This window comes from Phalacrocorax carbo, chromosome 16 (genome assembly GCF_963921805.1).
Source record: "Phalacrocorax carbo chromosome 16, bPhaCar2.1, whole genome shotgun sequence".
Lineage (NCBI taxonomy): Eukaryota > Metazoa > Chordata > Aves > Suliformes > Phalacrocoracidae > Phalacrocorax > Phalacrocorax carbo.
Window position 1 is genome coordinate 1,086,606 of NC_087528.1, and position 21,245 is coordinate 1,107,850.

Genomic DNA, 21,245 nt, shown 5'->3' on the forward strand with positions numbered 1-21,245 from the left:
AGGAGCGTCACAACCCTTCTCAAGAAACAGCTTGTGGAAAGGCAGTGGGATACAGGCTTTTCTGCTCAGGATGGAATATTAAGCTCGGAAATAAAAATTAACTGTTAATATTGGCTGAAGGCAAGTGTGACTTAGCAGGTTTGAGATCTAAGGAAAAAATCTGAGGAAGCCTGAGCTGTTTAAATGGAGAATCCAGGCTGTAGGCCGACTGTCACACTCTTCAATGTACACTTATTCCGGTGTATAGTGAGAGCTGCGGTTGCTGTCATAAAGCCCTTTGAGATTGCGATCTAGTTTGCATTGTCTGAGGACTGACTTGATGGCTCAAAGTACAAGGGTTGATGTTTGTAAGTCTTGTTTTCTGTTTTGTTCATAGCCTTTCATGTACGGTGACTACATAGCCTATGACTGCTGGCTGGGCAAGGTCTATGACTTGAAGAACCAAGTCATCCTCAAGCTTTCCAATGGAGCCAGGTAATTCTTCCTGTTGAAGACTTGTCCCCCTTAGATCAGGATTGTGAAACCATTTTGGGAAAACTAAAAACAGGCTGGGCTTCTCATTTGCATACTGATAAATTATCTGCTTGAATTATCTTCAGATGTAGAGTAAGAGTATATCTTTTGCTGGAAACATCGAGATTCATTGGTCACCCTGTGGAAAAGCTGTTGTCCGAAAGGTGGCAGGTTTTTTTCAATCCCAGCAGATCAGTCCTCCAGAACTGAAGTATGTTGGTTTTTAGGCTGCGCTTCTGTCCTGGAAAAGTGGCTGTTTAAGATGGATTGCATATGCCAGACTCTCTCAGTAGGAGTGCATACCTTCACTGAGATGCAGGGAGGGAGGATTCTTACCTTAAACAAACAAAAAAAAAAATCTGTGAAAGCGTAGAAACTACCAGGCGAGTGGTTTTTATCAAAGACAAACAAGCAGCCCAAGACTGAACAGCACTGCTTTATTTTCACTGTGATTTGCAACAGTGTTAGGAATTTTCTTTCAATGAAGACATAATCCAAAGCTGTATCTCTGATGAGCTTTAACTAGAGGTATTGAAAGAAATATCTATTTAACTTATTTTGTAGTTCTGCAAAGCCAGCGGAAGGATCTGAATTCTATTCCTTGTGCGTGTTGGACAGTTACTTGAGAACTAAAACCATCTGAACTCACTACATTTGCTCTGTTACTGAGTCCTGTCTTGTCCGACAAACTTTTTTATTGAGAAAGAAGGAAGGGACCGGTGGAGGGCAAGAGGCTGATGGGCCTGGTAGCTGGGGGATAACCCATCTGTCTTGGAAACAGAGTGCTGACACTGATTTTTTTTTTTTTTTAAATCCACCCACAACCCTGCAGCCAGCTCCGAGTCTTTCTAAGAGAAGCGAGCAATGCAAGAGCTATGACAGATGATTGGTGGATGCGCCTGTGATTTTGATTGTTTTAGCTTTTGATTAACCCAGACTGAAAGGCTCTTACGCATATGTTAAACTGGGAGTGAAAAATAGCTACGCTTCTCTATCTGTATTGCCTGTAGTTACTGGTGCAATTTAAAACCTTGCTTAGTTTCTGTTACCAGCTCATGCATAGCTATGCAAAATGAGGTAACTGTTTTCAAAATCTCTTCCTAATGAATCATTCGAAATCTTTACCCAAAGTCACTCTGGAAATGAAGCTATTACTGAAGCAAGTATATCCAAATTGCCTTCAGGTTCCAGTGTTGCTGTGAATAATAAATGGGACTTTTTAGCAGGTAAATCTTATCCAGCACCCTGCATATTACTTACTTCTTTACATCCTGAAGGGAACCTTTAAATACCAGGCAGTTCTTCTATAGCTTGTCCACAACCAGTTTTGCTGTGGACCATAAAGGCTCAGCGATATACTGCCGGGCATGTGGACAGACCTGCTCAGGCAGTGGCCGTTAATTTGGTGCTGTTTGCTTGTGAGATGGATAGCTCTGGAAGTGCCACCGTGTCTCTTGTCTGTTTTCCAGGTGTTCTATGAGCACAGAAGATGGAGCCAAGCTGTACGATGTTTGTCCTCACGTCAGTGACTCGGTGAGCTTCTGGTTCTCCCGAGAGTCTTTTTGATCAACTTCATCTCGTAAGCTTTCTGTGCAGGAGGGAGGGGGAAGGCAAAACCATAGGCGCTTGTTAATACTAAAAATTAAACGATGCATCACAGCTGAAAAACACTTCTAGATCTTCACTTGAAGTAAGTGTAACAGGATGTAGCTTAAAGGTAATGTTAGTAATGAGCAGGTTTTGAGGAGGTATTACAATTAGTGTATCCAACTGCCTTCTTTGCAAACAACTTGCATAACATCCAGTCAGATGGCTGATGTCAAGGAAGTTCACTCTCTGCTCATTATATCTGTACGTGTTTGAAAAGGCTCTTACTCCATTTAATGCTTTCAAAATAGTTCCCCTTCTGGAAAAGGGCATATTGTTTAAAAGGTGTTCTGCTAGAAGCACGTTTCCAGATCACGTAAAATACTGTCTCTCTTGCTATTGTAATCCCTCGTGTTCTCTGAATGGAGACCTGCCACCATCCTGGCATTTTCCAGATCACATGGCAGGGAAGGATTGCTAGCTTTTGGCTAAAACATAGTTCCCTGTGTGATGACGGGATCTAACCTCTCACCTTTAAAGGCTGATGGCAGCTTGCTTGTTTATCCAAACAGCATTAGCAGGGCCCTGCTGCACTCCGGCAGCGGTATTGGGAGCTGGCTGAGAACTGCGTGTAATTCCTAGGAACTAGCAATGCAGTCAGCGCTTATCCCTCCCAGCCTTCAAAGCAAAGGTCCCTTTGATCTAAAGCTGCACTTCTGTTAAAATTTAATGCCTGTTTCTTGAAGAGTAAATGGAGTATCGGTTTAATAGGATGTGCTGCTGTGGCTTCCTTATTCTTAATAGAAAAGGTGAGGTCTGTTGCTTGATATTCTCCAGTATCTTACCTCTTCTACTTTGGGTTGTGCAGTATGTCTTCCACTTGCTAAATGGATGCTGTAGCAGCATCCAGTTTCTGGGTACCCAATTTTGAGATAGCTTGTTTTGAGTCAGGCTGCCTTTAAAGAGTACATAGTCCTCTGCAGACTTGTGGTTTGGTCTGAAACATGAGTTGTCTCCAGTGTTACTCTTGATCCTGTACTCAGAACTGCTGTGTGTTAGATACTTACCTGACTTAGCTCTTGTCACACTGCTCTCATCCTTTCTGACACATGACTCGATATAGTTTTGTACTCAGTATTTTATCTACCCTAAACTGCTCTGTCCGCCCCCACGTCCCGAATCTTCTGCTCATCAAGTCACTCTAAATAGCAGCGGGAAGGAGCTCTAGGACAGCGACTGCTTACCGTCCTGTTTTGTTTACAAAGAACTGTCATATTAACTAATCCACTGCAGACAGTAGTAATACGTACAAACTTAATTTGACAAGCAGAGGAGTGAAGGCAGGCATCCTCTGGCTCTGAAAGCTGTAGATGCTTGAATTAGAGCATGGAAAAAAGATGGGTGTCCTTGCCCAGGACTCAGCCCACCTTGGCTACCTTGTTATTGAGAACATTTGTGTGGAAATCCACATCTTTTGTTTCCTCCAAGTACCTTACTTCTCCCCCACTGAGTCATAGTCCCCTACGGATGTGTGACAGAGCAGGTTGCTATAGGAACTGCTGGGCTGACTTCAGGAGAGGAATGAGCTTTAAGAGATGGGCAACTTGCAGACTTTTCCTATACGGTTAATTTTACTGAACATGAATGACAGAAGAGAAATGCTAGAATCTTAAATCTCTAAGAACAGGAGTCCTTCATGCTGGTTTTTTTTCCCTTCTCTTTCCCACACAGGGTCTCTTCTTTGATGATTCATATGGCTTTTATCCTGGGCAAGTCCTCATCGGGCCTTCTAAAGTCTTCTCCAGTGTGCAGTGGCTCTCAGGTGTGAAGCCTGTTCTGAGCACAAAGAGCAAGTTCAGAGTGGTGGTGGAAGAGGTAAGGACTGACAAGCTGACACACGGCCACCTTCTGCACAGAACAGTCGCTGGCTGGCATTTTGGAGCAGAGTCAGCTTTCCATGGTAACCTTCCAAGAACAAATGTTGTTCTGAGGTGACGAATTCCTCATTGTGGATGGACAGGACTTCGGAGTGTGGCTTGGCTTTTACTCCCAAGGGTCCCTGCCAGCACCCTGTAAGGTGATCGCGTGCCAATACACTTAGAGGCTGATCATTAGGGTAGTAGAAGCACCTCTTCTATTGAAACTTAATGTTGCATGCTATCCAAAAAGGGAGAAACGTTGCTGACTCATTGCTGAAAGAGGGAGCAGCTCCGAGTCCCTTAGCATGTCTTTGTGACATTGCACCTCTGACTTGTATGTACTTTAGCTTCCTTCCCAAGGTAGATGTCATCTATCTTGAAGTTAAACTTGTAGCAGCTCTCGATGTTGCTAAGAGCTGTGCTGTGGGAGCACTGTAGCGGTCTTGGATGTGGTGAAACTGCACTTGGCCATCTTAAATGATAAAAGCAGGTTTGCTGCTTTCCTGTGCATTCAGTTCCTAGACACTGGTCTAGGAAAGCTTCTGAAAAATTAAATTGCTTTCTCTCTCTTTATACTGTAGGTACAGGTAGTAGAACTAAAGGTTACTTGGATCACTAAAAGCTTCTGTCCTGGAGGTACAGACAGTGTGAGCCCTCCTCCCTCCATAATCAGCCAGGAGAAACTGTCCAGGTGAGATCGGCTGAAAACCCCTCTTCACTCCCAGCACCCAGGGCCTGCACAGACTGTGGGTAACACGCCTGCCTACCAACTGATTAGACACAATGCTGCTGTTTCCAGTGGGTTTTTCTCCTTGTTGTATGCCTGTGTATTCCAGAGCTTTGAATATGTGAGAATAGCTTCCAAATTAGTTTAGCAGGCACTGGAGTTACCAACACCGGGGCTAGCGTCCCACCAATCCTCTCCAAGTACTCTCCAGCTGACAAGTGCATAGAGGAAAGTGGCGTCTGGCAACAGCTCGCTTCTTCCCTGGTCCTTCCACTTGTGCCTGGAGCAGGTTGCAGCTTTTAACTGTGTGGCTGCACTAGCTCAGGACAGCTAAGGTGTCCTGCTCTGGACCCAGGCTGGTGCTGAGGGAGCATCTGGTGCCCTCTGCAGGCTACAGCTTCAAAAATGGGCTGGAGAAAATTCAGAAGTCAGATGAGTAATAGCACAATGCAGTGTAGCTCCTGCCGGGAGCTCATAAGGAAGCTGGAGGAGAGGAGCTCTGGGATGACTGCGAAAAAAAAAACAATGCCAACTTCAAATGCCTCTTGGCAGCTGTCTCTGGGAGGGGGAGCTGGAGGGAGAGGAGTGACTGAGGCCCTACCCAAACCCCTTGTATCCCACCCAGTCCCTGGTGAGATTTTCCACTCCTCCTTTAGAATTGTGTGCCTGGAAAAGATTTGGTGTGGTGTTGGCTTCTAACACCCCAGAAGCGCTGTTGGCCTGAGGTCGTGCCAGTTGCGTGGAGGCCCTGGTCGCTACTAGGTTCTGTTACTGCTGTTGCACTTTGCTCATGGCTGTCCTCCCATTCTACCAGGGTAAAGCGTCTAGGGTGCTTTGACCATGCCCAAAGGCAGCTTGGGGAGAGGTGCCTCTATGTGTTCCCGGACAAAGTAGAACCTGCAAAAATCACCTGTGAATGCCCTGAGAGGAACTGTGTCCTGGGTGAAGGATCAGTTGCCAAAAAGGTGAGCTGAGGGGTCGAGGGAGGCATTGATTTCTCTAAGCATTTCTGGTCGTTGTGGCTTTTAAAGCAGAAATCTTCCAGGTAGTCATGTGGTCTGAAATGTGACTCCCGAAGTGGTGGTTGTAAAGAGTAATGGCTTGTTGTTGCCAGCAGCGAAGTCACCTTGTAGAGCAGTCTGACGGTGCTGGGTGAGGCATGCAGCTAATGCCATGAGAGAGCATGAACAGGACCTTGAACGTAGAGGTGTCACCTTGCAGGGGTCAAGCCGTGTCGGAGCTGGTGTGCTCTGACAGCCAGGACTGTTAGACGCATGTCGTTTTCATTAGCATGACCTCAGGTTTCTCATGGAGCTGAACTGTTCAGTTAAATCCTTGCTACAGCGAGACAAGAAAGAAATCTTTGCTTCCTAGGCCAAATGACTCATGCTATGGTTTCTACATGCTGGCTGTAGAGCAGCGGTGTTCCTAGAATAACAGGATATCATCAGTGTTGGATGGTGACCTCCTTGCATAGCTGTGTCTGTTATGTAGATTAACTTGCGCAGCCTGTGACCTTCTGTAACAAAAAGTTCAGAGCGTGCTTAAAATAGCCTTAAGGAGCAAAGCTCACTTTCCTTGGACTAGTCCAGTGCTGCTCCTGAGTAGAGCAATGGAGAGATGCCGGTTTGCCGAATACTCTGGTGCAGGTAAAATGTGCAGAAGCCCGTGGGGTGCTGTTTTCCTCTGTGTGTAAAGCTAACAGTTCCCCAGGTTGGCTGGCAACTTGCTGAGTGTGCAGGCACGTTGTCTGACCCAGGTCTGCTTTCTCTAGGTGAGGCGGCTGCTGAAGAAGCAGATAGTGAAGATCATGTCATGCTCCCCGGAGTCTCAGGGTACCAGTGAAGCCCCTGACAAAGAGTCTGCTGCAGCTGCTGACCAAAAATCAGAAGAGCTAAAGCCTGGGTCAAAGTGTGAGCTGGATGACTCTTCCAACAGTGCACCGAGTCCTGGCGAGAGAAAGGAGGAGCAGCCTGAAGAAACTGGGAAGGAGAAGGGGGCAGCAGTAGTGCGACAGCAGCAGCCTCCCTTTCTGCTGAAAGACGAAGGGTCAAGCGACTACCGGCTTCAGTCCATGGAGCAAGATGCTGATGATGAGGCAGCCGATGACACTGATGACACTAGCTCTGTCACCTCTTCTGCTAGCTCCACCGCTTCCTCCCAGAGTGGCAGCGGCACTGGCCGCAAGAAGAGTATCCCTCTTTCCATCAAAAACTTGAAGCGGAAGCACAAGAAGAAGAAGACAAAGATTTCAAGAGAATTTAAGCCAGGAGACAGGTGAGTTGGATTTCCAAACCCAGGTACGCTTGCCAAATATCCCTTATCAAAGCTCTCAGATGTAAACCATCTCTTCCGCTTGGTTGGAGGTGTGATGGTGTGCGTCACGTTAAAACACCCCTTGGTAGTAACCAGCAGTGATTATCTTGTGATGACCAGCAGTGGCCTGGTTGAAATCAGCTTGGTCTCAGTCCAGCTTCTGATGAAAGTGGGGCCATGTGATGTGGCACTGATGCTATTCTATCTCAGCTGTGCCTCGGGGCATTGACTGTGCTGGGCTCTGTACGCAGAGGAAGAGACAGGTGAATGAAGATCATACAGCTTAAACATGACACTAATTGGTTACATCATTGGCAGCTTCTGCAGAGAGGCTGAGGATAGGCCGTGCTGGTGGGAAAGGATGGCTTACCCTCAGAGAGCTGTCTCCAGATCAGCACGGAGGTCTGTGCTGGCAGGGGTCCCTACTGCAGTGGGCTCTGTATCCTCATTCTGCTCTGGAGAGAGGTCTGCAACTTTGGCCAGCAGTATACCACTTATTGGGTTTTTAATGAACAAAATGCACTCCCTGAGAGCCTTGGAGGGTTTTATTTCAGTAGCCTGGGGAGGTAGCGTTGCATCTATCTGTCCATTTCTAGATAAAACTGGATCTCGGCAGCTTTTACCGAACTTGAGAATGTTTAAGCTGTTCTCAGGGGATGCAAAAACATCTGATAGCTGGCGAGCCTCTCTTGCTGGCTTCCCTGGGCTCCTAGTTGTGTACGGATCCCGCATCAGAAGCGAACTAGTACAGATAATGTAAGAATCCTCCCAGAATAGTGACATTATCAGGATTCAGGAGATCCAGTGGTTCGAGAATGCCGTGAACTTTGTTCACATTTTGTTTGGGTATTTTAGCTTTGACTGTGTGCAAGGACAGTTGTTCCTTTAGTCCTTGTGTGTTTTGGAGATACTGGATTTGAAGGACAAAAACATGAGCAGAGCAATATTCGAGGGAAAGAAACAAAAACAGGAGAGCATGATAGTGTGCCTGGGAACGATTCGCAGTTCACTGGTCACTTCTTACCCCTCTGCTGAGTGCCTCTGCTTCATTAAAGGCTTTGCTGAGGAGTGCTTGGCTAGTAAACCTGGTAGCTTTCTGCACCGTACAGGCAGTGGGGAGAAATCCCTGTGACAACAGTGAGAGATTCCTGTGCTGGATCTGGGCAGCTCTGTACAAGGAATGCAGAGATCAGATGTTGGAACACTTTGCAGAGATGACCCTGCTGCAGAGAATAAGAAATACAGGTTTTTAAGCACAGAATGTGAAACCCCAGCTGATACTTCAAAGGGCGTGTGTGGCAGCTGGTCACGGCTCAGTACGAGGGGTCTTCGCTGTTTGACTATTCAGATGAAGCCGGTGAGACCATCAGTAGGTGTGCTGCCAAACGCTGCTGAGAAATGCAAAGCGATGGGCTTGCTGCAGTTAGTCACCAGATCTGATGTGTCAGCTCATGGGCATCTCTGACTGCAGGGGGCCAGCTCAGCCTGTGGCTTTACCATCATTTCGCGACTTGCTGCAGCTCTACAGGCAGCACAGAGACATCTGGTTATTTTTTTAGTGAGGATATACAGGGATTTTTGCTAATGCCAAGTTGTGATTTTTGTTTGAGAAGCAGCGTAAACTGTGTTGCAGACGGGACCGTACCGTTTCCTTGGGTGGCCTGCCTTTCTACTCTCCCACCCTCAGCTGCACATGCCCCCACTTCTCCCAGGGAACCGTCTGTTGGCATGTCACCCACCACACTTGACCTGTTACGCTTTTCCTTCTCTGATAATTTCTGCTGTTGAGTGCTGGCCCTACCAGAAACTTCATTTTATTTCTACTTAAATATTTCTCTGACATTCATAAAAACAGCACTGGAGGAAAACAGTTGTATTTGCCTATTGTATTTTCTTTATGGTTTGACTTGAAACCAACATAAATACAGCACTTGTGTTACGCCTGGAAGGCCTGGCCGGCAAAATAAAGACAAAACTTAAAATCAGCATGGGATTCAATTTGTTCTGTGCTGTAGGTGGCATGAAAATTGTTGAGGCCTCATTAGAAGAGCCCGTCCAGCTAGACTGCAGCGCTGTTCCTCCTGCCCCCCAGCAACTTGTCTTTCCAAGCAACTCTGTCAAGCTCCACAGCAGAGTACCAGCATGTGGTCCATTGTTGCGTGTTTGGGTTTCATTTCTGAGCTGCAGAGACACACATGTATGTGTTTGAACAGCTGGGAAGGAGACTTGTCTCTTAAACAACATCCTTTTGCTTTACCCACATACAATGTGTTGCCTTTTTTTTCCTTCTTCCTGGAAGGGCTGAGATGGATGCTGCTTGATCTTTCCGTCCCAGTCCCATGCTCCTAGCTTCAAAGACTCCTCAGAGCTGCCAGGCTAGAAGGTGCTTAAGTGGAGAAGATCTTAAGGTCCAAAGTATTTGAAGCTCCTGTTGTGCCTCTGCCAGGGGTAAAAGTGGGTGCTAGTAGATACTAATTTGCTCCACTAGGAATAGAAGTGAGCTCAGCATCCAGCTCCCTGGAACGTAAGTCCTCCTGCAATATAGACTTGCAGCAACGTTACATCTGCAGAGATTGAGAACCCGTCAAAACAAAGCCTGCTGTGTAGCTGCTTCCACTGGGACTAGATGGTGTTTCCCAGCTTGCTTCCCAGCCTGCTGCTATGTGTACCCTTGCGCTGCTGAGACCCATCTTGATTCCTTACACTGGCAGCATCGCGTTCCAGCTGTGCTCCTGCATGTTCCCTCTGGTGACTCGTTGCCTTTCTGTGTTCCCAGAGTTGCTGTAGAAGTGGTGACCACGATGACTTCAGCTGATGTGATGTGGCAGGATGGCACCGTGGAGACAAACATTCGCTCCAATGAGCTGATTCCAGTCCACCATCTGGACAACAACGAGTTCTGCCCTGGGGATTTTGTGGTGGACAAAAGAGGTATTGGGTGTCAAAAGAATGTTCTCCTCAGGGAACAAACATGGTCTTAATCGTGAAGTATTCTTCGATCTGGATCTCCTAATGTACACTGTAGCCCTTTCTACAGTAGCTGTTGTAATGCTCGCTTGAGGTAGGCACAGGGGCCTAACAAGGGACAGGCAGTGATTCAGGCGGCCTAACATGAATGCCAGCAGGGAACCGTTATTTAAATACCAAGGTTGAACTATGACAGCAGGCAGGATGTGAAAGGAGTAAATGCCAAGGATTCTCAGCATTTCTGTAGACTAGAGGTGGCCCACCTTCTCCTTGAAAGTGCAAACTGCTTTGAGCTCTCTTGCAGAATAAGGGGAGAAATTAACAACTCACACTGCTTTCTCTGTGTGGCTTACCTATCGTGACTCTCCATTTTTCTCTTGGAGGGTTTTGGGATCCAGAGGCGGCATCTTGCATCCCTTTTCTTCGCCAAACTAACTGGTGACACTAGTGAGGGTCACAGCACAAGTTCAAGGAGACTTACAGCTTTTGGGCATGAAATATTGATGGCACACCGTCTGGCTCTCAGTTCCTCCTCTGTCCTAGCAGGGATAGACCCTCAACAGTGGGGAGCACAAGATACTGTCAGACTGGGAAGAGAGAAAGCTGGCTTAGCAAAAAAGATGATACTGTTTTGTGTAGCCATTTTTGACTAATAGTCTGACGGGTCTTGTGGGTTAGGTATGGTTTGTGGAAAGTGAAGTTATCCATCAGCTCTAGCTCTACTGTTCTAGTTTCACCTCTGGGAATCTGTGTTCCTCTGTGTTGGTCAAACAACACTTTCCAAGCACTCTGGGATGCCCACAGTTCCTTGTATCCCACTGCTAAGGATGCTGGAAGGTGGATCTTGTCAGCCAGATAAATCTGAAAGGTATCTGGACACCAGCGTGCTGCGTATCAGCCCAGGCCTAGGGAGGTGGTCCAGGCCCAGCTTTGGTGCTGTTGGATCCCCGATGTGTGTGTACACACGCATATGCCTGCCTGCATCCTGCCTGCCTTCCACCTTTGCTGCCCTGTCTGTTCTTCCAGAGAGGCAAAACTGTTGTGGGTGGCACATCTAGAGAAAGAGCTTGGCAGCCAGGGCTGCTCTCAGGGAGCTCTTGGCCAGCCTGTGCAGAGACTCGGACAGTCTTGGTGCGGAGCTAATTCAGAGGGCAGACCACTAAGGTGCCGGTGTGTTTTCTCTTGGCAATAGAGCTCAAAAGTGGTCCCAAAGTGAATGTGTTCACCCAGTCCAATGCAACATAATCTAACTTGATCGTCGTTCCGTGCCCATTAAAATGCAACTCGTTAGCTGAGTACATTTTTGACTGTGTAGGAAGAACTGTTTTTTCCTCATGCCATTCACAAATGGAAGGTTGCAGCTGGGAGAGCTCAGGAGCTGACAGCCTCAGTTGCTCTGCAAAGTCTGTGCTCCTCCACTTAACTCGCCTGTTTTCTTCCCTGCCTTTGCGACCAAAAGCTCAGAGCTCCCAGGACCCCGGGTTATATGGAGTGGTGCAGTCTGGTGACCATGTTGGCCGTACCTGCGTGGTGAAGTGGTTCAAGTTGAAATCCAGCGGAGATGATGTGGAGGTGAGTGCAGGAACCAGCTAAGAGAAAGCAGCCACAAAACTGCGCAGGCCTCGCAGATAAGCACAGATAAGCCCTGGGAGGCAGCGCTGCAGTGGAGCTTGTCCTTGAGGGAGGGAACAGCAATGTGCTTTTGGGCCTGGGAGGCTTCGTTAGCGGTGGTGTCGCTTCATATCTGTAGATGCCTGCAAGGCAGCGCAGACCAGGCGAGGGTTTACATCCCATAGTCAACATCAGGCTCTGGCATGGGTGAAGGCTTTTGCTGATGTTGTCAGACAGTTGATTTCTTGAGTTCACTACAAGAATTTTTCCTTCCCATGTTTTTGCTAGTTCATGGAAAGATAGTCTATTGCGCGTTGTCCTGCTTGCCCCTGCCAGGCACTGTTGCCTATAGTCGGCCTAATACCGTTTTCTCTCGGGGCTTGTAGGACCACTGTACTTCGCAGGGTCTGGTAGGCTGCAGTCTAGATTGAGAGGAAAGGGGGGCTCGAACCACGCAGATCCAGTGCGCTGCTGTCTGCCTTAGAGACCCCGTTGCGGTAACTGAGCAAGGCCCTTTACAACCCGAAGCAGAACATCAGTCTGGCCTGGGGTTGTGCTCCACTTCACCCCTTTCTCTTTATTTGTGGGCTCCTAGCTCTGTTCCTCCAGGAGAAATCAAAGGAAAGATGTTTCCTATTAATTGACAAGGTTTTTGTCAGATACTTCCCTGTTGCCTTGGATCGTTTCAGAAGCAAACCATAACGCTTTGGGCCCCAACGAACCGCTTTGAGAAATGCGGGTGTTCAGAAGGGAATAAAACGTTGTTCTTGCACGTCTTGTGATCGTAGTGACATGGAACCTGAAGTAAAGGCGAGGGTGAGCAGATGAGATGGAATATCTGCTTCCTTTCTTTGTTGCGCCTTGATTGATGTGCTGCAGGATGAGTTGACAGGAAGGGACATTAGCAGCTCCTTGCAGGCTGTTGGAGCAACTGAAAATTGACAAAATACAACACAAAGTACTGAGAATTGACAAAATTAAAAGCCAAAGTATTTTCAAGCGTTGCAGGCCGGCTCTGAAGGTAAGTGCAGCATCCTGGGGCTGACGTGTTTGCGTTCTCTCTGATGCAGCTGATCGGAGAGGAGGAGGATGTGAGTGTGTATGATATTGCTGATCATCCAGATTTCCGCTTCCGCACTACTGACATTGTGATTCGTATCGGCAACTCGGACGGAGCCACAGCTAACGAAAACGAGGTGGGTTCTGGGCGCAGTTATGTGACTGCGTTGTCACCAGTGTTAGTGGAAGCACTTGAAAGAGTCAGTAGGAGGGCCTTGGGCCCCGCGGGGACATCCTGAACTCCCTGGCTTGCTGGTTTTGTATCGGTGTCTGCTGCTGCCATGAGTAACATCAAATCTCTAAGTCTGGTGGAGATGTAACCTTGAAAGCCTTTGACCTCGGTGACAATCTATAGCAGAGCAAGAACAAAGTCGAGACAGGAATCAAATGCATGCCTGAGGGTTTTTAATAAAACTCTTCCTTAGGATTTCAGAGCAACTTCTAATATGAGGATATTCCGTGAGCTCTTGAGCAAGAGTGAAGGTGGATTTGTCACAAAACTGGTTTCATTTGGCAACAGAACCCGGGGTTCTGGTTTTCATCTGAGTTGTTATGTACATGTTAATTTGGTTGAGCTCATTGATCTCCTGGGGAGGAAGAGGGAACAATTTATGTTGTAGAGGATATGCTCTTTGCTAGGAAAGAGGCTTCCTTACTGTGCAGGGAAGACCTCCAGCTTTTGAGACTGCTGCCCTAAAAAAAGGTTAAAAGGTAGTGCGGCTCTTGTTGCAGTTCTAGTTTCAGCAGCATGAAACACATCCGAGCTTGCTCAGCTGACCTAATTAACCTTCTCCCAGTGCAAGATGCTACAGGACATGCACACCCTGTGCCAGCCGTGACTTGTCTGTTCAGGCCCGCGCTCTCCCTGCTGGGAGAAGCTGCTGGGAGCCCGCGACGCTGGGTGTCGGGGCGCGGGGCCGGCATCTGGCACCCCACTAGAGGGCAGCCCGATTCAGGGGAAGGTCCTGTCCCCTCGCCGGCACAACCCCGGCGGTGCTGCCTGCAGAAAGGCCGCAGCCCTGCGATGGCCCTGGGCCTGATCAGCAGCCAGGTCCTGCTGCCAGACTAGCCCTCCTGATCCCCTCCTCCTTGGGGGAGGGAATTTCCCCCATCTCCATGGCACTGTTGTGGGGTTTCTCACGGAAACCCCATCTGGAGGATTCTTCTCCCCCCTTGGCACGGGACCGCCGGACTGCCACCGCTTCTGCAGCAGGCTGCAATCGTGGCTTTAGGTGGGTTTTCCAGCCTGGGGAATACTTGTTTCTCAAAAGCCTTCCTGGCTCGGTGCTGAAATGCCTGGGAAAGAAGAGGGACTGACAAACTGCTCTTGTTTCCACAGCCTTCGGTCGGGCAGGTGGCTCGTGTCGATGTCAGCAGTAAAGTGGAGGTGGTGTGGGCTGATAACTCCAAGACTATCATTCTGCCTCAGGTGAGGTCCTGTTCCAGCTCGCGATATCCCTGTAATTCTTGGCTGAGTGACAAACCTTGGTTTTAAATCCCATGCAGAGGTATGCACTGGGTACGGGAATCTTGCTGTATTTATTGCTGCCTTCCCATATGCTAGGGTGGCTCCCCAATTCTGTTAGCACAAGGAGATACTTCTTTTGTCAGAAGGACTGGGCAGCTAACTGGTCATCCTGCTCTTGAATATAGAGACTGGGAAAGCACGGGCAGACTGCGGCTCCCTTCACGTGCTGCACTGCGTGGTTCACAGCTTTGACCACAGCCCTGCTCCTGGCCTCCAGTGCCTGCTGCTTTGCAGAGGGGGTTGCAGAGCTCTGGGATCATCAGCTCTGACTTGAGCACAGGTTCACTGCGTTGCCCAACTAAGGCAGTGCTGGAACAGCACCCAGGTGTTTTCTTTGCCTAAAGCAGCTCCTCTAGGAGCTGGGCTGGAGCCATAGCTAACCTAGGGATGAGACCCAAATCCCTTCCCGGGGTGGGGAGGGAAAGGATTTGAGTGCAAACGTAAAAATATAGATATAGCCACACTCAATGCACTTAACCCTGTTGATTTGTCTTCTACATTGTTCTAAGATATTTGTTACACTGTCTTGTAGTCTTATTTACTACTCCACGTACAGTTTCATCCCATGACTCCTCTTCTTGCCTCAAACTCAGGCAGACAGCCTAAAGATAAGAGAAGACCTTCTGTAGGGTCCCATCTCCATCACTGTGGCAGAGGACACCACTGCCTCTGCTGTAGAGACGCGTTTGCAAGTAGAAAGCACTCGATCAAGATTTCTTTTTAAACCAAGCAGCTCTGCATTAATTACAGTAGAATAGTCAATGCCTGCACTATGGCAGAGGACTAGAGCATTACAAAGCAGGCTGCTGTCTCCCTTCCCCCTGTTGTCACATGTGCTTGGATCACAGGCACAATCGGAGGTCTGATGTGTGCTCCACAAAGGGCCGTTCTCACACTGCGGTGCTGGGGCTCTGCAGCAGCTCCTGCTGTGTCACACCAGTCCCTTCGATTCTGCTCGTCTGCGTAATTATGGGAGTTGGGGAAATGTCAGGAGCGTGAATTATCAGTTGGTAAAACTGTGATTTATCAATGCCTGTCCATGTGCCCAGAGACGAGCTGTCTGGGTGCTTTTTCTCAGCTCTAAAAATAAAGATGGCATAACTGGCTAATTAACTTTCTGACTCAGATTCGGATTAGCTTTGAGGGCAGTGAGATTTGATGGCTTTTCCTGCCTGCAGTCACTTGTGTTGAACCCAACTAACCCCTGCTGGCTGCCTGTCTCTGGGTGGCACAGGACTAGCTGAACAGTGCTGGTTCAGTTCAAGGCTTTGACAAGACGACTGTCTGTCCATGGACTTTAGCCTCTGGGGTCATATCTTGCGAGATAAGAGGATTCTTGGGCTGTCATTCAAGTGTCAGAAACCTATGGATAAAATGCCCCATCTTGAAACTCTTAACACAGCCATACAAAGTCGTCCTGCTCCCCTGCTTCTGTGTTGGAGCTCGTAGCTGGATTATGCCCGTAAGCCTCTGCAGGGAAACCTCGTGAGAGATGTAGCATGTGCAAAGCATGATTATAACAGGTGAGGCTAGGTGGAGTGTGGATGGATTCAACTTCCAGTAGTGAAGGGGAGGAGAACATTTTATGTAAGAGCCTATTCAGCAAATTGGGTTAGGCTTCATTGTCCCAGCTGAATTTTAAGCAGTAGTGACATACAACAGCTAAAGCGGCGTTGTGTGCCACAGAAGGGGAAAGCTGGTGTGGGAATGTTTTCCTGGTTCCAGCATTGTCTCTGTGGAAGTCATAAAGTGTCGAGGCAGCCAAGCTAGGGCTCTGTGCCAACACGGTCGCTGGTGCAGAAGCAGAACCAGGAATACTAACGTAGCACACGATACCTGATACCTCCTGAGCTAGCCCTGCGTTCAGAAACCCCGGGGCATCCAGGTAGCTGTTTGGTGCCCGGGTTCTCTCCTTGGCTGGATCCCAGCCACTGGGATGGCTGCAGCCCACCTAGAACTTCCCCTAGTTTTCCCCTATTGCCCTACTTTGAAAGGTGGAGGATGGGGCTATGCTGATTCATAATCTGTGCTGGTCACTGATGAGCACATTTGGATCAAACACAGTCCACCCTGTATAGATGAAAAGGGGTTGAAAGAGCTCGACCAATCCTAGGTGGAAGCTCCCTTTCCATGGGGAGAACTGACTTGCATTCAAAAACAACTAAAACTCTTTTTCAGCCTAAGTTTCTTGTAACTCTGCTCCCCTTTAGCACTTATACAATATTGAATCAGAAATTGAGGAGTCGGACTACGATTCTGTTGACGGCAGCACCAGCGGGGCATCCTCTGAGTGGGAGGATGAAAGCGACAGCTGGGAGACAGACAATGGCCTCATGGAAGACGACCACCCAAAAATTGAGGACTTTGAGCCTGAGGAGCCGGCAGCAGAGGAGGTGAAAAAAGCAGAGGAACAAGTCCAGGGTGCTGTGGCTATGGCAGTTGCAGATCTTGCTGCAGAGAAAGCTGGCAAGGACGGAGCCCCAAAGAGCTTCCGGGAGCTAAAGGAAGCCATCAAGATCTTGGAAAGCCTAAAAAATATGACTGTGGAGCAGCTGCTGACTGGCTCTCCTACCTCCCCAACTGTGGAGCTGGAAAAACCCACTCGGGAGAAGAAGTTCTTGGACGATATTAAAAAGCTACAGGAAAATCTAAAGAAGACCTTGGATAATGTGGCTATTGCAGAGGAGGAAAAGATGGAAGCCATGGTGGAGACGGAGAAGAAAGAAGAAAAAGCAGAGGCACAAACACCAGTGAGGTCGGAGTGGCCCAGTGAGACGCCAGTGCTCTGCCAGCAGAGTGGAGGCAAGCCCGGAGTCACCTTCACCAGTGCCAAGGGAGAAGTCTTCTCCGTGCTGGAGTACGCTCCGGGTGAGTGTGTCAGGTCAGGCCAGTGCAGGATCCTCTGTCCTTCATTGCTGTCCTGCAGTGTTTCTTTCTCCAAAACCTCTGCCTGTAGGCTTTTTAGATTGGGTATCCTCTCTTCCCAGTCCTTTTCACAGCTCATTAGCTGGGGAGGAGAAATTAAGACAACTTCTGTAGCACAATCTGTTCCAGAACTTAAGCCTGGCTTTTAGATGGCATCTCTAGGCACTGCTGTAACTTCTCAAGCCGCAGAAGGGGCTTCCCCTTTGTCCACACTGGTAACTATGGAGGGCTGTGGAGGTCAGTCACTTTCCATTGCAGATACTTCCTTGAAAGCTACAGGGTTTGTTCAGGCTTTTTTGCAGGTATGGATTGGTTGAGAAGCAGAGCAGGAACAGCTGGTGTTCCTGTGTTGTGTGTCCTTGGTGGGTGAGTGTCCTTGTTCGTTTGCGCCAATGTTAATCAGCCAAAAATAAAAAAGAGCATCTGTTTGTGTGAACACTGGTGGCAGCAGAGCCCAGGGTGCTCGGCCAGCCGGGCCAGGCGTGAGAAGGAAAGGTGGCCAAACTGTCCTGAACCTGCAGGTGTGTATAAGTAAAGATGGGGAGCTGTGCGTAGGTTTTGCAGAGAAAAGGTCATCACTTTGCGTGGTGCATCATTGTCCCAGCTGTGGGACCAGGCTCCTTGTGGGGCACAGGGACAATATGTGGGACCGTGAGAACAGGAGATGCAGGCTGTGGCTGCTGGTACAGTGTGAGAAAAATCGAATAATCCCTAGGCTGCCTCCCGCTCAGCCCCAAAGCAGGTCAGCTGTTCTCTTCCAAATTCTAGGTTTAACACAGAATCACAGAATGGATAGATTTGCTGTCACAAGGGCCCTGCGGCAGTTTCCAAAGGCAGGGTTTAATCCCATTCTCCTCCTTCCCCACAGATACCCATGCCTTCAAGAAAATGGAGTTCCAGCCCCCAGAAGCAAAGAAGTTCTTTAGCACCGTGCGGAAAGAGATGGCTCTTCTGGCCACCTCCCTGCCTGATGGCATCATGGTTAAAACCTTCGAGGATCGAATGGCAAGTGTCTGCTCTCAAACGCCTGTGTGTTAGTGCTGGGCTCAGCATCCGGATTGCTTTCTCTGGAATTCCCTGCTTAGCCTTAATCCTTTGCATTAGAGCTGCAGGAATGTGTGCAGCATGTGAAATATGGCTGTAATTACCGTAAACGGCTGCTTTCACGTCCCCCGAGTCAGGGTGACAAACAACGGAGTTCCTCGTTGCAGGAAGCCTGTTGTGGGTGCTTTGCCCGCTGAGCCTGTCCCAGCGAGCAGGAAAGGCGGGCAGGCAGCAAGGGGCTGACGTAACCAGTGAGCAGCCTGGGGGCTGCCGGCCACCCTCGGAAGCCCCGCTCTGCTGTCAGGCCATGGAAGTGCAGCTTCTAGAAGGAAGGTGCCCTGAGATGCGTTGCTTGAGCTGACTCTTGCAAGGGCTCAGTTAATCACATCCCCTCTCTCCCTCTACGTAAACACAACCCTGCCAAGGTAAGATGTTTCGCAGTGCCGGGCTTATACTGCCTCTCTCCACAGGATCTTTTCTCAGCACTTATAAAAGGGCCCACACGCACGCCCTATGAAGATGGCCTCTTTCTCTTCGATATCCAGCTCCCCAACATCTACCCTGCTGTCCCGCCTCTCTTCCGCTACCTCTCCCAGTGCAGCGGGAGACTGAATCCCAACCTGTACGACAATGGCAAAGTGTGTGTCAGCCTCCTGGGGACGTGGATAGGCAAGGTAATGCTTCCATCTGCCTGCCTGTGGGGAGCAGTGGTTGTGCCAGGCTGCTTTGGCCTGGTATGAAGTGGCTTGTTCCAAAGAGTCCCTGGCGGCTTCTGGTCTCAGCTTGAGCTGGGGACAGCTCTGGTTTTTGGGCTCCATTTTAGATGTCTGGAGCAGGTAACTGGTGTGGTTTGGCTGCTTATGGGACTGTATTTGGCTCTTGTTTGTCCTTCCTGAGAAGCCTGTGGTCAGACCAGCTGGGCTGTGTCATGGGTGGACAGAGCAGAGGTGCCAACACCAGCATGAGGTGTTCTCCTGTGGTCTGGGTCCCTGTCTCCCACACTGCAGACAAATCGTGATGTGTGGCACAAAGTCCAGCTGGAGACTTGGAAGAAAGCGTGCCAGGGAAACGCTGTACTTTGGGCAGGTAGATCGACAGGGCGGCTGGGGAGGGGCTGGAACTCGTGTCTGTTGTGCAGGGTTACAGAGTTCCAGGCAGAACTGGCCTGATGGGGTGCGGTGCTGGCAAAAAGTAACAGAGATGGGCTGGTACAGTAGGACATTAGCACATCACGTGCTTGTTGAGTCAGTCCCTTGTTCCTGCTGGGAGCCACAGGACCTTAGTGATGGGGATGCAGAGAAACCAGGGCCTTGCTTCATTCATCACGGAGCAAACTGATGGTGCTTCAGCTCTTTAACACATTTGTATGTGCATTTCAGGGGACAGAAAGGTGGACCAGTAAATCCAGTCTCCTTCAAGTACTCATCTCCATCCAAGGTAAATGCGTCTGCAGAGCCTGCGGGATGGGAAGAGGCGGAGGGAGGGAGGGGATGCAGGCTTGTGGGGGGCACACAATTGGGATCTCCCACCCCAGTTGGGTTAGTGCTGCCTTCTGCTCTCACCTTGCTGGACAAAGCAGTGTCCTTATCTCTCCAGTTCAGCAGCCAAAGCAGGTGCAAGGTTTTTTCATCCTTGATTTTTGGCTGCATCCCAGGTCTCTGACACAACGCTTTCCCTTCTCACTGTGGCAGCTAAGCACAGAGCTGGTTCTTGTTATTCTGAGCATAAAGGTGAACCGCTGTTTCCTCAGCCAGTTACCACAGTTAGTTGAAATTGCTAAACTGGGCTTCATTTTCAGGACTTTTTTTTATCCCTACTGAGTCACCCACCCATCCTACACTGGGCATGTTTTTGCACATGATGATGGCGTTTATGCTCCTTCCAAAGCTGAGAATAATCAAGGGTGTGTCTAGGCCAGCCCCGGGGCTTCCTGCAATAGGGCTTTGCCCTGCCATATCTAGCTTGAGAGCAGACAGACTAAATCAAATCTCTTCCTCAAGGCCAACTTTCTGTGCAGGGAGCCCAGGCATGTGACTTGAGAAACCTTTGACACAGAGCAAGGGCTCCTGCCTTGAGTCAGCAGGGGACTCCTGCTCCTCTGAAGTCTCACAGTCCACCTCTGTCCTGTGGGGGAACACCACCATGAGAAAAGCCTTTTCTTTTCTACAAAGCTGAGGATCCAAATTGAGAAATTGAAATACTAAATGTTTTACTGGAGCAACTTGGTTCTAGTGAAAACCCTCCTCTTCCCCTCCTGCTACCTTGAGCTTTGAGAGACTCATGATCTTGCCTCCCCCAGCTCTAATGCAGTTTGTGGCGGGCTGCCAGCAGCCTGGCAGTGGTGGTGCCATTGCTACGTACGTGTAATTGCATTAGACCAGAAGCAAGCAGGAGAAAGCTTGGTATGGGTGACTTGTCAGTGTTCACTGTCTCAGAACTGCTTTGTCGGATGGGACTGTGCTGGGTAGGGTAGGACGTGGCCAGCTCAAAGTCTGTTACTGAAGATTGGCCTTTGTTCTGATTAAGAGGAGGAAGGGGAAGAAATATTTAAGAAAGCAAGCTTTGGGTGTGCTTGTGGTGTTTTTACTAGGAGAGAAGGGAAAGGAGCTGTGAAACCTTCCCCCTTCTGCCCTTTTGACCTTCTCTGTTGTTGTGTGCCTTCTGCATCGCACTGGTGGAGGACTGTTCTTGCCAGTGGAGGGTCTCGAATGCCACTCTCGGTAGCGTCCAAGATCCCCGCTGCCCTGGCAGAGGCCGCAGACCCATTCACACGAGTGCTCCCCTCGCACGATGCATTGGACTGGTATGGCAGGTTCCTTGTTCTCCCACCTGGCCTCTGCTACCAGCTTCCCTGCAACGCGTCCTGCTGCAGTCCCTTCCCTGCGCTGCCTGCTGCGGGTGAAGCTGGAGTGATGCCTCAGCGAGGCGGTGCTGCGACCCTCGAACCTCAACCACCTTGGCAGGAATCGGGGCCCAGCAGTCTCAGCCTCGGGAGGCGATACACAGTGAAGTTCCTCCCTAACCCAGGGTCTCACCGTTCTCTTGGCAG

At 49.2% G+C, this 21,245-nt stretch overlaps 1 protein-coding gene across 1 annotated transcript in view; it reads left to right on the plus strand.

The window, feature by feature from the left end:
• Positions 1 to 21,245, plus strand: part of UBE2O (ubiquitin conjugating enzyme E2 O) — a 67,135-nt gene that overhangs the window by 41,925 nt on the left and 3,965 nt on the right. Inside the window, exons 4-17 of the mRNA XM_064467410.1 lie at positions 377 to 474; positions 1,983 to 2,046; positions 3,832 to 3,975; positions 4,601 to 4,710; positions 5,561 to 5,711; positions 6,521 to 7,023; positions 9,839 to 9,993; positions 11,489 to 11,601; positions 12,711 to 12,836; positions 14,039 to 14,128; positions 16,438 to 17,095; positions 18,021 to 18,157; positions 18,667 to 18,870; positions 19,576 to 19,633. Coding sequence (XP_064323480.1) covers positions 377 to 474; positions 1,983 to 2,046; positions 3,832 to 3,975; positions 4,601 to 4,710; positions 5,561 to 5,711; positions 6,521 to 7,023; positions 9,839 to 9,993; positions 11,489 to 11,601; positions 12,711 to 12,836; positions 14,039 to 14,128; positions 16,438 to 17,095; positions 18,021 to 18,157; positions 18,667 to 18,870; positions 19,576 to 19,633 — 2,611 coding nt within the window. The remainder of the gene's footprint in view (positions 1 to 376; positions 475 to 1,982; positions 2,047 to 3,831; positions 3,976 to 4,600; positions 4,711 to 5,560; positions 5,712 to 6,520; positions 7,024 to 9,838; positions 9,994 to 11,488; positions 11,602 to 12,710; positions 12,837 to 14,038; positions 14,129 to 16,437; positions 17,096 to 18,020; positions 18,158 to 18,666; positions 18,871 to 19,575; positions 19,634 to 21,245) is intronic.